The 14961-nt window shown below is 40.1% G+C and overlaps 1 protein-coding gene across 8 annotated transcripts in view; it reads left to right on the top strand.

The window, feature by feature from the left end:
* The window catches only part of ZC3H14 (zinc finger CCCH-type containing 14), a 42840-nt gene that overhangs the window by 18752 nt on the left and 9127 nt on the right, over window positions 1-14961 (top strand). For 5 of the 8 annotated variants that reach the window (XM_060095741.1, XM_060095740.1, XM_060095739.1 and 2 more), the window contains 2 exons: window positions 9272-9346; window positions 14020-14179. In XM_060095741.1, coding sequence (XP_059951724.1) covers window positions 9272-9346; window positions 14020-14179 — 235 coding nt within the window. The remainder of the gene's footprint in view (window positions 1-9271; window positions 9347-14019; window positions 14180-14961) is intronic. The other 3 variants (XM_060095744.1, XM_060095743.1, XM_060095742.1) reach the window with 1 other exon arrangement.

Here is a 14961-nt window from a genome sequence, read left to right as displayed (position 1 = left end):
TTTTGGTCTTGTTTATGGTTTCCTTTGCTGTGCAAAAGCTTTGAAGTTTCATTAGGTCCCATGTGTTTATTTTTGTGTTTATTTCCATTTCTCTAGGAGGTGGGTCAAAAAGGATCTTGCTGTGATTTATGTCATAGAGTGTTCTGCCTATGTTTTCCTCTAAGAGTTTGATAGTGTCTGGCCTTACATTTAGGTCTTTAATCCATTTTGAGCTTATTTTTGTATACCACTGTTGCTTAATTCACCGACTACAGATGTTATGTTTTGATTTCTTGCTACAGTATATCAGTATCTAACTCTCACTTTTCCTTGCCTCCAAGCCCATGTAGTAAATTCACTATTTTTAGTTTGCCTATGGATTACTTTTATAATTTTAAGTAATACACCTATTTCTTGTCTGATTAACTGTATCAGTATATTTTGACTCCTGAAAGATAAGGATATTTATGTCCTTTAATTCTTATACATCTTTTCTCATCCCCCCACTTTCTAAATTCTGTCACCCGTACTTTTGTATTGCTGAAGATCTAATTTACATTTTGTTCTGTTTTTCTAGTTACAGTTACCATGCTTTGTAGGTTGACTGTAAAAGTAGAGAACCAGTAAGCAATGTTTAAATCATTAAGACTAAAAGTACTTCTCAGGGCCAAGTTTACATCATCTTCTAGAGTTCTTCCTTTAGGGGTTCCCTAGAGTTGTTTACATTTTTCTCCTTATGTACAGTGTTTTGTTTTTCTTTGATTCTTTTTGTCCCCCTTCTTGCATTGCCTACTTGTATTATAGTCTGAAGGTCTATCATTTTATCCTATTAAATCTTGGGGTTTCCCTTTTTTCTTAGGTGCCTTCCTCCTAGAGCCTCTGTCCTCTGCTGCTCATCCCACTGGTTGCTCTCTAGGTCTGGTTCAAGGCTGTCATCCCAGGATTTACTCCTCCCCCGAGTTTGCTCTGCATTTCCTGGATCCCACTTTGTCTTCTCAGTATAGTCTTCTGTTTTGTCACCACATCATGAAGCAACTTAAGAAAAACTATGGGAGGTAAATTTTTTGAGCCCTTAGAAATCGAAAGTATTTGATTGATACTTCGACTAGGTACAGAATTCTGATCCTCAAAAGACTTTGAAGGTGTGACTTCATTATCTTGAGGCTTCTAATGTTTATGCTGAGAAGTTGGTAGCCCATCTGATTCTTATTCCATTATTTACACTAGGGCTTTTCCTCTGGGGATATTTAGGATTTTCTCTGTGTTGTTTTGTGTTTTTGTCTTTGTTTTTTTTTTAATGGAAGTATAGTTGATTTACAGTGTTTCAGGTATACAGCAAAGTGATTGATTTATACACACACACACACATACATACATACTCTTCAGATTCTTTTCCATTATAGGTTATTACTCTTATGTGTTCTTGATGTCTGAAATCTACTGTGATAAGTCTAGGTACTAGTTAGTTACTTACGGGCTGGATACCCTATGCACGCTTTTAATTTGAAAACCCATGCTTTCAGTCTGGGAAGTTCTCTTACATTATTTCTATTAAAAAATTGTTCTTTCTTTTCATTGTTCTCTTCTGGAAATTCTGTTAGTTGGGTGATAAATTTCCTGCCTTGATTTTTCTCCCTTTTCTCTCCTCAATCTTAACTTGATCTTGTTCTACTCTGGAATATTTTCTTGACTTTCTCTTCAGTCCCCCTATTTTTTCTTTTTTAATACAGGCATATTTTTAAATTTCCACAAACTCTCTCTTGTTCTGTTTTTCATAGTATCTTGTGAATACAGGATCATTTCAGATTTGTCTGAAGAACATAATAAGAGGTTTTTGGGGGTTTTTTTAGAGAATTCTCTTTTGTCCCCTAATGGATAGTTTTCTATCAGTGTTTGTTTGGTGTTTTTGCACTTTCATTTGCAGACTCTTTTTAAGAAGTCTGGACATGTGGTTACTAGTGTAAGAAAAGGCAGTACGAAGACTTACCTAGTGTTGTGGCATGGGCTGTAAGCTTTACCGTGGGCAGGTTTTGTTTTAAATAAAGCAGATAAGGAGCTGCTTTATTGGGCTTAAAATTGCAGAGGAATTTCCCTGGGGGGCACTTAAACATTCCCACTAGCTGCCTAGATTCTCCCCATATCATTTGCTGAGTTTCTTTAGAAAAGAATATTTTTTTTTAAATTAAGAAATTTTATCTTTTTTTTTTTTAATTTATTTATTTACTTTTGGCTGTGTTGGGTCTTCGTTTCTGTGTGAGGGCTTTCTCTAGTTGTGGCAAGCGGGGGCCACTCTTCATCGCGGTGCGCGGGCCTCTCACTATCGCGGCCTCTCTTGTTGCGGAGCACAGGCTCCAGACGCGCAGGCTCAGTAGTTGTGCTCACGGGCCTAGTTGCTCCGCGGCATGTGGGATCCTCCCAGACCAGGGCTCGAACACGTGTCCCCTGCGCAGGCAGATTCTCAACCACTGCGCCACCAGGGAAGCCCAGAAATTTTATCTTTTAAATGTTTGTGCCTATACCATTTGGAAGAGCTTGTTTTCTGTTTCACATCCTTTGAAATCTTTGCTCATTGCTCCAACCTCTCACCATTGGGTGCCCCTTTGTTCATTTCATCTAGATTAAATATCTCTATCTCAGCACTGTCAACTCCCAAATTAGTTATCTCCAGCCTGGACCTTGTACCTGAATTCCTATTTCCTATCCAACTACACTCCACATTTCATCTTGGATGTATAATAAATCCTTTTAAACTTGTCTAAAACCAAACTGCTGACATCTTCCCTTCCAATTTATTTTTCCTGCAGTCCTCCTCATTTTAGTTAGTGGCAGCTCAACCTTTCCAGTTGCTCAGGCCAGAAACCTGTGCTATTCTTTCTTTCAAACTTACTGCTATTTTTCCTTTCCTCTCTCTCTCTCTCTCTCCTTTCCTTCTTCATCCCCTCCTTTTTCCTCCTTACCTCCTTCCACCTTCAGCAAATCCTATCATCTACCTTCAGAATATATTAAAATTCACTCACCCCTTATACCTCTGCCTCTGTTATCCTAGTCTAAGCCGTCATCCATGACTTGCCTTGATTATTGCAATAGTGTCTTACTGGTCTGTCTGCTTTCAAACTTCCCCTTCCGCTGTCTGTTCCACACAGCAGCAGAGTGATCTTTTCCAGCTGTAAATTAGATCACAGCCCTCCCCTGCTCAGAACCCTCTGTTGACCCGCTGTTACACTCCCAAGTAAAACAAGCCCTCCTTCATCTCATTACCTGTGCCACGCTTTGTTCTCCTTGCTCTTCCCCAGACATACTTGGTGTGTTTCTCTTTCAGAGCATTCAGAGAAGAGCATGTGTGAGGTGCTTTTGCCCTCTCCTGGGAATGTTTTCTTCCAGATGTCCACATAGTTTGCTCATCTCTGTGAGGCCTTCCCTAGCCCCCCAAGCCTCACACTCCCTACGACACTTTTCCTTTTTTCTTTTCCTTTTTTTTTTTTTGGCCGCGGTACGTGGCATGTGAGATTTTAGTCCCCCGACCAGGGATAGAACCTGTGCCCGCTGCTGTGGAAGCGTGGAGCCCTAACCACTGGAGCACCAGGGAAGTCCCCCAGCCCCCTTTTCTAAAACTTAATTTTTCTCCATAGCACTTATTGCCATCTAATATATATATTTTATAATTTCATAGTTTGGATACTTTTATCCAGACTTGGAGCTTTAAATATCATCAACATAAAATGTATTTTATTTGTTTGTTTTTGAGGCTCATCTCCTTCCCCTCACCACCACAATATAAGTTCTTTGACCAGGGTGGGGGTGGGGGTGGGGTGTGTGTGTGTGTGGTTCATTGCTGTTCTGGAGCACCCAGAACAGTGCCTGGCATGTGGTAGGAGCTTAGTAAATATTTGTTGCCTTAATGAATATGTCACTCCTGCTTGCATCTTACTTGTGGTTCTCCCAGCGTCTCGTTTGTGGCCTTTTTGCTTGGTCAGTATTTGTGCGTGTATTTTCTGTTTTCCAGAGGTGGTTGAAATCTCATCTGCTATGATCCCCTTCCTAACCCCCATCTCTAAATCAGGGATCTCCAGATTTCTGACCATACAGTTTTTTGTATTCTAAAATTATTTTTCAGTGTGTATGCTAAATGTATGTATTTAGTTTACACATACACACTCAAATGCTCTTATTGATATGTATGTTAGAACATGTAAAAATAGAATTCTAAGGAGTATAGAAATAAAAATATTTCTAATATAATAGAATTTCTGATATTTCCTTCCTCCACCTCAGTGGAGGAAGTGGATTATCCTCTTAGAGACCCAATTTGGAATCCATTGCTCTATGTTAAGGATTTGTGCCATTTTTAAGTTCTTTACTTCATTTTTACGGACTCTCCAGAAGGAGAGGCTGTAAATGCATATACTTAATATATGATGTTGGACTGGAATCACTGTGAAAGACTCTTAGTAAAGAGGAGTTTTTATATTCAGAGAGAACAAGGAAAATTCCCCCTTCGTTCAGCCCACTGCCTTCCTCAGAGGTAAGCACTGCATTTACAGACTGGTGTACGTCTGTAGTCTTGGCATTTTTTTTATATGTATGTACATGTCCATCCTTTCTGTTTAGAGTTATCTGTATATTTATATGTACATATGTATGTCTATATAAAGGAATTACACCACATGATTTTCTTTGTAACATGTTTTATTCCATTTAATGTATCATAGAAGTATAATAACCCTAGTGATCACGAATACGGTCTCAGGGAGACAGACTGCTCGCGTGTTAAACCCGGCTCTGCCACTCACTAGCTGACCTTCACCTTTCTGTGCTCTGGTTTCCTAAGAATATGTGAACTTCCTCTGTTGATGGATATTGACGTTGGAATCTGTGGAAGGATCTTTGCTTATTTTGCATTCTAAAGTTGGGCTGAGCCCAACTTCGAAGGGCCCAGGCTTTGAAGCCTCAAATGGCCTCTTCTTAGGCACTTTGTTTCTTTGTGACCCATCCCCTGTCAGAGCACTTTTCTACTTTGCTCACTGAAGTTGTGTTTGCTGCCCAGCTGATTTGCAGGTGGTGCTTGGCTGGGGATTTGCCACTCTTCCTAATGTTTACTATACACGTCCTCTGTTAGCTAGTGCTCTTAAAAAATTCCATGTGACTCTAAAGCCTTGTAAATTTTGAAAATTATTCTCTGTATAAAGATTTTGAAGAGTTAGGTTAATTTACAGATGTAATGGAGAAACGAATAAAGATTCTTGTATAAATTTCAGCACTTTTTCTCTGTTCTCTAACTGTGAATGACATCTATTTAACTGGGAAGTCAAAGGCTACAGTTCTTTATACAAATTCTTTTAGAGAGGCTGTGGGGAGTTGTGTTCACTGTCTTGCATCCTTATATTTTGCACAGCTTATTTGTTGGCTTGGTAAGTAAACCAAAGTAAAAACAACCTTTCTCAAACTAAAGCCGTGGAGAGACATCTGTGATCTTGGATTGGAAGACTTTAATATTGTTAAGATGGTGATATTCCCCAAATAGATCTTGAATTCAACTCGATCTTTGTTAAAATCTTTGCTGGCTTTTTTGTAGAAGTTGGCAAGCTGATTCTAAAATGCACATAGAAATGAAAAGGACTTGGAGTAGCCATAACTATTGACAAATAATAAAATTGGCAGACTTATATTTCCCAAGTTCAAAACTTACTACAGAGATACAGTAATCAAGACTGGCACTGGCATAAGGGTATACATACAGACCAATGGAATCAAATTGAGAATCCAGAAATGAACCAGTATACTTATGATCAATTTGAATTTCAGTAAGAATGCAAAGACAATTCATTGGGGAAAGAGCAGTCTTTTCAAAAAATGTTGCTGGACAACTGGATATCCACCTGCAAAAGAAAGAAGTTGGACCCTTACCTTACACCATGTATAAAAATTAACTCAGAATGTAAGAAGTAAAATTATAAAACTCTTAGGAGAAAAAAATAGGTATAACTCTAAATGAGCTTGGATTAGGCAATGGTTTCTTATGGCACCAGAATCACAAGAAACCAAAGAAAAAAATAGTTAAATTGCACTTCATCAAAGTTAAAAACTTCTGTATTTCAAAAGATACTGTCAAGAAAAAGAAGACAACCCACAGAATGGGAGAAAATCACATATCTATTAATGATCTAGTATCAAACCAAGGCCAAGTCCTCATTTTCCCTATCTTTAAATTTCCACCATATCTTATATCAGTACAGTTGAATTCCATTATTACCCCCCCCACACACACACACACATATACATTTTTTAAAGATTTTTTTGATGTGGATCATTTTTAAAGTCTATTGAATTTGTTACAATACTGCTTCTGTTTTATATTTTGTTTTTTTGGCCATGAGGCATGTGGGATCTTAGCTCCCTGACCAGGGATCGAACCCACACCCCTTGCTTTGGAAGGTGAAATCTTAACCACTGGACAGCCAGGGAAGTCCCATCACCACATTTTTTTTTTTTTTTTGCGGTATGCGGGCCTCTCACTGTTGTGGCCTCTCCCGTTGCGGAGCACAGGCTCCGGACGCGCAGGCTCAGTGGCCATGGCTCACGGGCCCAGCCGCTCCGCGGCATGTGGGATCCTCCCGGACCGGGGCACGAACCCATGTCCCCTGCATCGGCAGGCGGACTCTCAACCACTGCGCCACCAGGAAAGTCCACCACATACATTTTTAAAGAGATTTGTCTGTGATCGTGGGTCCAGTTACCCTCCCTGCCCTCTCCCTAGAAAGGAAGTGTCAAGTACTGTCCTATTACTATTTTTAAGGGGAAATGAAACTCGATACTAGATAAAACAATTTAAAAATAATCTGAAGCTTGAAAATTATGGGTAATTGATGAAGGGGCAAAAGTACATTAAGTTCACATCATGTTCAGGTATGAAGTACGTCATGCTGTTTCATTGCTTAATTTATGCTTCAGATTTTCAGTGCTCCTTGTCATATGAGGTAAATAATAGAAAATTCTTTGTGTGTCACATGTCTGCCTCCAGCCAATCAGAAGCCAGAATTATTTTGTGTGTAATAATAGGGTTTATTGTTTAGAGAGGAGCTGTAAGACTTACAGGATGCAGGGGCCTGCATATTAGGGCTTCTTAGTTGTGGCAAAGAGAACATTGGTCTGGTTTGTTTAGCATTTTCAGATTTACTTTGGAGCTCTCCAGAAATGTACAGCCCTATCTTTTAATTTATAGGTTTTAAAATGTTACTTTTAATACTTCTTAAAGTAACAGCCTTAGTGATTGCTTTTATTTTTGATGAAAGTTTAATGGGCTGTGAAAGAAAAATTACCAGATAACTAAGAAGGAAAGAGAATTTTATGAAAATGTCTTCAAGGTTTCCATCACCATCTTTACCAGGTTTCTCTTCTGGGCCAATTGACTTAGGTTCTGTAACAAGTTCCTCTTGTTCACTGAGTGAGCTAGACAATATTTCCCAACTTTTAAGGAAAATATCAACTGATATCAGTGAAATTAAAGGGATGAAAGCAGCTATTTCGACAGTGGAAGCAAATCTTTTTGATTTAAATGTTAGAGTGTCACAGAATGAAGCAAAAATTTCATCTTTGGAGGTTAAAATGAATGAATATTCAACATTAACATGTGAATGCAGCAGACAGTTTGAAGATCTTCTAGAGGAAGTAGATTTTGAAACACAGTCAGGAACTACTGATGTAAAAATAATTGGCTTCCTTAGAAACATTGAGAAAGGTAAATTCCTAGTATGTGATATCATCATGTAGTAATTTTCATATGGAGGCAGCAAGGCACAGAGAACTTGAATTTTTCATGGACCTTTAATGGCAAAATCAGACTCTTCTACATGATTTAACTTAGAAGCCTAGACTTTAGAATTCCATCCATTTTAGTGGATCTCTCAAAAATGGTGGTTTGAAAAGGTAGATGAGTATAGAGAGATGAAGCAAAACTTGAAATGTCAGAGAATGGTCCTCTTTCATGTGTCTGTCTTGTGAAATTACTTGGAAATGTATAATTCTTCCACTGTTCACCGTTTATGTTAAAGAGACCTGTTGTTAGTATTTGAATTCCTGTAACCTAATTACACGTCAGTTTCCCAGGCTGTCCTACAGGAATACAAGTTGACCAAATGATATCTGTGTTTCAGGTCAGCTCCTCAGGATTTACTGTGTTTTTAACCATGATAATTTTGAAAGGAATTAACTTTTTTGGTTTTTTTGCACACCACTAAAAAGTAATGTAATTTAACATATTTTAAAAGAAAATAGCTGTTAAAACTTTGGTAGGTTTTAAAATCTTTACTGAAGTTGAATTTTAATGAAACATAGTTGGCAAACAGTTGCCAACTTACGTGTCAGCACTGAGTAAGCAGACTGTCCTTGTGAAACTGACAGTAATAGATTTACTAAGAATTAGCATGCATGCATCTCACTGATAGTTCAGTATTTGGAACCCTATTAATTACATTCTCTTGTACACCGTACTGTAACACTTCTGTTTTAAATCAGCAAGTGAGTACCTAGTATCTGCTGAGCACTGGGCTGGGGAGGTTTGGAGAAGTATGATATTCTCCCATCACTCAAACTGAATATAGAGAAATCAATTCTCTCTGTTTTATTTCATTTTGCAGTGTAACTATGAGGAAATTATGAACATATTTAAGAAATAATACATACTCTAGCTGAGCATCTTTTCTTACAGGAGATCCAAGTGATTGTTTACATGCTTTGCTGGTGTAGGACCCGGACTGTAGAGCTCTGAGTGTCTACTTACTTGTTCATTATTCTTTTTGTATCCATCCAAGCCTGTAGTTTGTCTTTTGGGAACTCTGATCAGATAACTCTGGGGTGGTGTTTTGCACTTCTGTGGGTGGGGGATTGACTTATAATGGTGAGAGCCTAGGTGATTGAGAGAAACACTTCTCCTGTTGATCTTGCAGTTGGCTGTTGCCTGTCTCCCAGGACGCAAGCTGAGGGTCCTTGCAGCACCTCCCCCTGACTTTTGCACCCCCTTTTTCTTTATCACCAGGCTTTATCTCCAATCCAAGGAAACCAGCTTCCAGACAGGGAGAACCATTGCCATTTTTGATTTAACCTGAGTACAGGTTTTTGTCTTACAGACCTTTGGTCTATAAATATTATTAAATTGTATTGTTGAAGCTTTAAACTATTTTAAAGACTTTCAGTTAAGAACCCAGAAAGATTATTTTGGTCTTAATTTCTGGGAAGCACACGTGCTGGTATTGGTTTGTTTTTTAAGCTTAATGAAGTTTTAAAATTTATATTCTAGGAACTCAACAGAGGCAATTGTTATCCCGACTGCAAATTGACCCAGTAATGGCAGAAACTCTGCAGATCAGTCAAGGTTGGTAATAATCTTAAATTTTCATTGTAATCTAGCATTTTTTAGTTGTTATTTCCATTCCTTACACCTCATTTAATGTATCTTGTATGTCTTAGATCCTGCCCTAAGGTGCTATATTAAGATCTGTGAAAATATTTTAGGGCCAGGAGATAAGATCTGCATTTTCTTCATGCTATGATAAGATCTGCATTTTCTTCATGCTATGTGGTGTTTGTATTTTTCACCTCATGCAGAAACTTTCTTCCTTTGATGCCATTTCACCCAGGTCCCTGGAAACTGTTGGCTGCTCATGGCCCTGCTTTAGGGACCACTTGAGTCCCTACCCTACTCTCTGTCCAAATTTTGCCATTGCCCTGCGCTGCTTTAGTGTCCTCTGGCATGTTCAACCTTATCTCCTCACTTGTGCTTCACTTTAGAATCTCGTGGCCAGGGCTATACCTAGAGCTTATCATTCTTAGAGCCACTGTAACTTGTTTACCAGTCTCCCTGACTCCCAGCACACAGACAGAAATATCATGGGCTACCTCAGGACTGGGGTGAGCGCCTTATTTATCTTTGTGTTCTCAGTGCCTGGCCCCTGCCAGTTGCGTGTAAGTGCCTAATAACTGTCTGCTGAATAAATGAAAGGAGCCATTGGATCCCTGGAGTCGTTAATTCAGATCCTGTTTTCTCCTGCATCCGTTTCCTCTAAACCTGCCCAGTGTTGGAAGCTGTGGTCCCTTGACCCCTCCCTGTCAGCTCCTAACTGAATTTTCTTCACCCGTGTTCAGGATTCCACAGTCAGCAACTGTATTCCCTGACCCTTCCTGGCCTCTGTCTTAGAAAGGTGTGCTTACTGTCTCCAAGGCTTACCTTTTACCCAGATGCCAGATCCTACTCAGTTGACGAACATTCTGGTGTCGCCACACTTCTGTAGCTTTAGGCTCTACCTCTCTTCTGGCTTCTCCCTTCTGTCTATAAAAGTGTTGAGATATTCTTCATCCTTGATGTTGCCCTCTCATCTCCCCACATTCCATCCTGCTTTCTACATAAGAGTATTTTCAGAATGTTTGGCAGCTAAGGTCTGTGTATGTTGTATTTGCGTCATCAGCTCTTAAACATTTTTTTGTTTCCTTTATTTTTATCCATGATGCATGTACAGTTTGAAGCATCAAGCAGTTCTACAAGGCTTATGAATGAGTGTATCCTTTGCTTACCTCCTATCACGTTTTTTATTTCTGAGAGCCCTTTTGTTTCTGCATATTCCTTTAATTTATTTTTTAACCTACTGATTTTATTTCATGTATGCAATACTTTCTCTCATTTCTCTGAAGATATTAAAGGCAGTTTTGGACATTCTCCTCCCCTCCCTCCTTGGTCTGGTTTTCTTCAGGTTGTTTGCTTTGATCACTGTGTTTCATGACAGGTTCTCAGATGTCTGAGGATCCTTGGTTGACTTATATTTAAGAGTGGGGCACTTAAAAAGCTGGTTGGTGTTTTGGGTTCATTAATTGGGGGATGAAGTAGGGGGTTTTGACTTTTGAATGTAGACCCTGCAGTGGACAGTGATTTGTCTTGCCTGTTTACTTTGGGGGCACCGTGATGTCTGTGTCTTTGGGTCTTTTCTATCAGGTTGGTAAGCTGCTCCAAAGAAAGATCTTTCAAGAAATGGAATGGCTGCCAGGGTTCTGGGAGCTAAGTGGGGACAGGGGGCTGAGGGATGCACCTCAACATTAACTACTATGTAATGTTTACTTAACACACACGTTTTCAGAATCGTACTTCTTTCAACATGGCTGGCATTCATTGGTCCAGAAACCCTCTCTGTTTTTACCTTTTCAGGGGTCTAAAGCTCCACTTTTCTCTAAGAGAGAAGTGGTCAAAGGTTACCAGGAAATCTAACTGCTTTTTAAAACTAATAGTATATACATTTAGCTAATTTTGTTGTGGCACCTTTCCATCAGAGACCATGATGCTTCATCCATAAGCTTATCTAGCAGTGATCGATGGGAAAGCACATCTCCAATTATTCCAAGGATCTTTAATATAAAGGTCAGGGGAATAGGTGTGGTGAGGATCACAAAAGAAGAAAACAGATAAATAAAAGAGAAATGGACACTTGAGCCCACTTCTGTTGTACCCTGTTTTCTCCCAACCCCTTCCCAGGGTCCCCTGTGCTGCCACTTTCTTAGCCTTTGAAGAATCTTGGGATCCACATTAGATTGCTTTATTATTGGCTTAAGATTCTGCTTTTCGAGATCTACTAAGTTAGTTTTCTACTTTCAAAGTGTGGTTATCTCTTCTTTTACAGTTATTTTCTTTGTGAGTTTTTTAAAAAATTAACCCTTTAGTTGACATTTTATTCGAGTTTCGGGAGGAAACAATGCGTGGGTTCAGCCTGTGGTCTTCACCCAGAGGATGTCACTAACTCTCCCATCCGTCTGCCCTGCTTGACCCAGGCTGTTCTCGTGAGTCTTGCAGAGGTGACCAGTGGCTTGTGTGGAGTGTATAGCTCTGTTTTCTGTGCACAGTTCTCTAAACTCTGTGGTGTGTGGCACTTGAGTTCCAGTGTTTTCTTCCATCTTTGATCCTTTGGCTTCCAGGACTTCACTCTCTCTCTGTTTTTCTACTAATTCCTTTTCATTCTCCTTCAACTCCCCTTCTCCGCTCCTGCCCCTTAAAATGTGAACTTTATCCTTTGTCCCGCCCTCAGCATTATTTCCGTCTCTACTGTATTCTCCCAAGATGCAGACTAGTAGAGCTGCTGTGCCTCAGAAAGAACAGGGCCGTGAGGAGGGGCAGCGGCCGGTGGACTGAACTGCGGCCCTCCTGTTGCTACAGCTCTGAGAGCTCAGTAAACCGCCGAAGACCTTGGAATTGCAAAGCGGTCGTCTGTAACATGGAGGAAAACCTGCTTCCCAGGCTCCCTGTGAGGGTTCAGTGTGAAGACGGCAGCACCGACTACGTACAGTTGATTAAACGTCCTCATTTCACCTTCAGCTTCGACGCCGCTTCTCTTCTCTCCGCCTCCTGATAGTCGAATCTGAATTTTCAACTTCTTTCTAAACACCTGAGTGTCCCACAAAAACCTCAAACTAAAGAAATCTAAAATTGAAATTTATCTTTTCCTTCTTTGAAATCTGCCCTTTCTCCTGTCCGGCCTCAAGGACAAGCCTCTCCTCCTACACTTGTCTTACTGTTCCTCCTGCCCTTGCAGGGGAAGGCAGGTTTGCCTCCTTCCGGGGACAGTAGTTGAAAATGCGACGTCTAGTGCCACTTCGAGTGTGGAATGTGTCTCCTCTTCCTCTGACGTGTGTGAGGAGAGGACAAGGGGTGAGAATCTGGTATTTTGGAGTCTCTCCATCTCTCTTGGGAAGCAGCCTCATAGCTGAGATCTGGGACTCCAGTTCATCTTGCTCATGTCACTTCCCTACTTAGAAAACTCTCTGGATTACTTACTTCTTCTAGATCAGAATCCAAACTCATCGGCACATACAAGATCCTTTACGCCTCAGCCTTCTTGCCACTTACCTACTCAGCCCTCCACAGACCCCTCCAGTCACACCACGTTCCTCACCGTGTCTTCAGTTCCTTGTGCCCTAGGAGAGCCCCTGCCTTTCTCCAGTGACTCTACCTGAAATGCTCTGTTCTCCAGTTTTCTCTCCCTCTTAGTTTATTCCTGCTCATTCCTTTAATACCTGCTTCAAATGTTCATCCTCTGTAAGCTTTTTTTTTTTTCTCTCTGTAAGGTTTTCCTTGATTTCCCAGCTGGAGGAGGTTACTTTGTATTCTCCCAACACTTTGTTCATACCTCTCTTGGATCACCTTTTGGGGCACGCTGTTCTGAAATTATGTATACATCTATTTTTCTGTTTTTTCTTTGTGTACCTAGCACAGTGCTCTCACATGTTCAGTTTGTTCAGTGAATGAACATGAATAAATATCCTGTGAATTTGGGTTTCTGTTATTTGCCTGGTAATTTTAAGAGAATTGCGACTTACTGACTTCATTCAGTTGATTGCCTATTGATGGGTCAACCAACTGCATCCTGGGCTCCAGGTCTTGGTTTATTTTATAAAGTAGTTTAGCCTAAAAATCATATTGTAGATGATGTGATCTGTAGCTACTTACATTAAAGGTCAGTTTTCCTTGCTATATTTTTATCAATGTCCGTTCATCTTAGAATTCCCTTTCAAAGTAGTCTGTCTACAACCAGGCAGAAATTATGCTAGTTGTATTCTTTTCATCAGGGTATGTTCTGCTCTGTAAGTGTGCAAAATGAACAAAACAGATTTTAGGAAGATTGTTTTTTTTTAAACAGCCTTGGTATCATTCTAGGGTGCATTAAGACTCTTTATTCTTTATGTTTTTAGAAAATATTGTTGTACTTAAAGTAAGTTTTATTGTTAATAATATCCCATTAGATGCTTCATGGAAGAACCTTTCTATACTGTAGGCAGGAAGTGTTCATTAGAATGCCTTGTTAATATGCCGTATGAGGAAAGGAAAACTTGACTTCTTTGAAAAGATGTTTGGCATAGAATTGCAGCCTTATTCCTGAGTAGAACCATTGTAATTTTCCTTTGAAAATAATTACAAATATTTAAAAGATTGACATTCTTCTCACGTGTGTGATGTTGGGAATGCAAGGTATATTCAAAAGTAAACATTTGTGGCCAATTTTTTTGGCTCAGATTACTATGACATGGAATCCATGGTCCATGCAGACACAAGATCATTTATTCTGAAGAAGCCAAAGCTGTCTGAGGAAATAGTAGTGGCACCAAACCAGGAGTCGGGGATGAAGACTGCAGATACCCTTCGGGTACTTTCAGGACACCTTATGCAGACACGGTAGATGGTTTCTTTTTTTTGTGTAGCTAATTTGTGTTGATTAGAAGTGGAGATTAACCTTTAGTTCCCAGCTTCCCCCCTCCCCATCCTAGCCCCCAGTGTAGAGTGCTTTATTGATTCTGTAGTTAGGCCATGTATCATAAGGCACATCCAGTTTTCAAAAACTCCAGTTCATCTTTCTTATTCAGAAATCCATTATCCTGCAAATAAGTTAGTATATGATTTAGCTCTTTTCTTAAGAGATTCTTAAGAATCTTAAGAGGGGCTTCCCTGGTGGCGCAGTGGTTGGGAATCCGCCTGCCAATGCAGGGGATGCAGGTTCGTGCCCCGGTCCGGGAAGATCCCACATGCCGCGGAGCGGCTGGGCCCGTGAGCCATGGCCGCTGAGCCTGTGCGTCTGGAGCCTGTGCTCCGCAGCAGGAGATGCCGCAACGGTGAGAGGCCCGCGCAAAAAAAAAAAAAAAAAGAATCTTAAGAGATTCTTTTCTTTATGCACATCCAGGAAATGAAATTTAAAAAGCCAGGTGATCAAAATCAGGAAGTCTAGCCAGAGAAGTCTAACCAGCAGATTGGGTTGGGGTAATTATTGCCTTAGATAATGGACTCAATGTTCTGTAAAGAAACAAACATAGAGTTAATAAAATCTGTAAATGTAGAACTGCTGGCCCTGTGTTCTGAGCATAGATGCTGGTTTCTCCGTTTATTTCCATTTGACCCTATGAGGATCAAACGGATGCCAGGGGTCAGGGTTGAGGGGAGATTGCCCTGAGAGCAGCCTGAAG

Source organism: Mesoplodon densirostris, chromosome 4, assembly GCF_025265405.1.
Source record: "Mesoplodon densirostris isolate mMesDen1 chromosome 4, mMesDen1 primary haplotype, whole genome shotgun sequence".
Classification (NCBI taxonomy): domain Eukaryota; kingdom Metazoa; phylum Chordata; class Mammalia; order Artiodactyla; family Ziphiidae; genus Mesoplodon; species Mesoplodon densirostris.
This window is presented reverse-complemented; position numbering and strand designations above follow the sequence as displayed.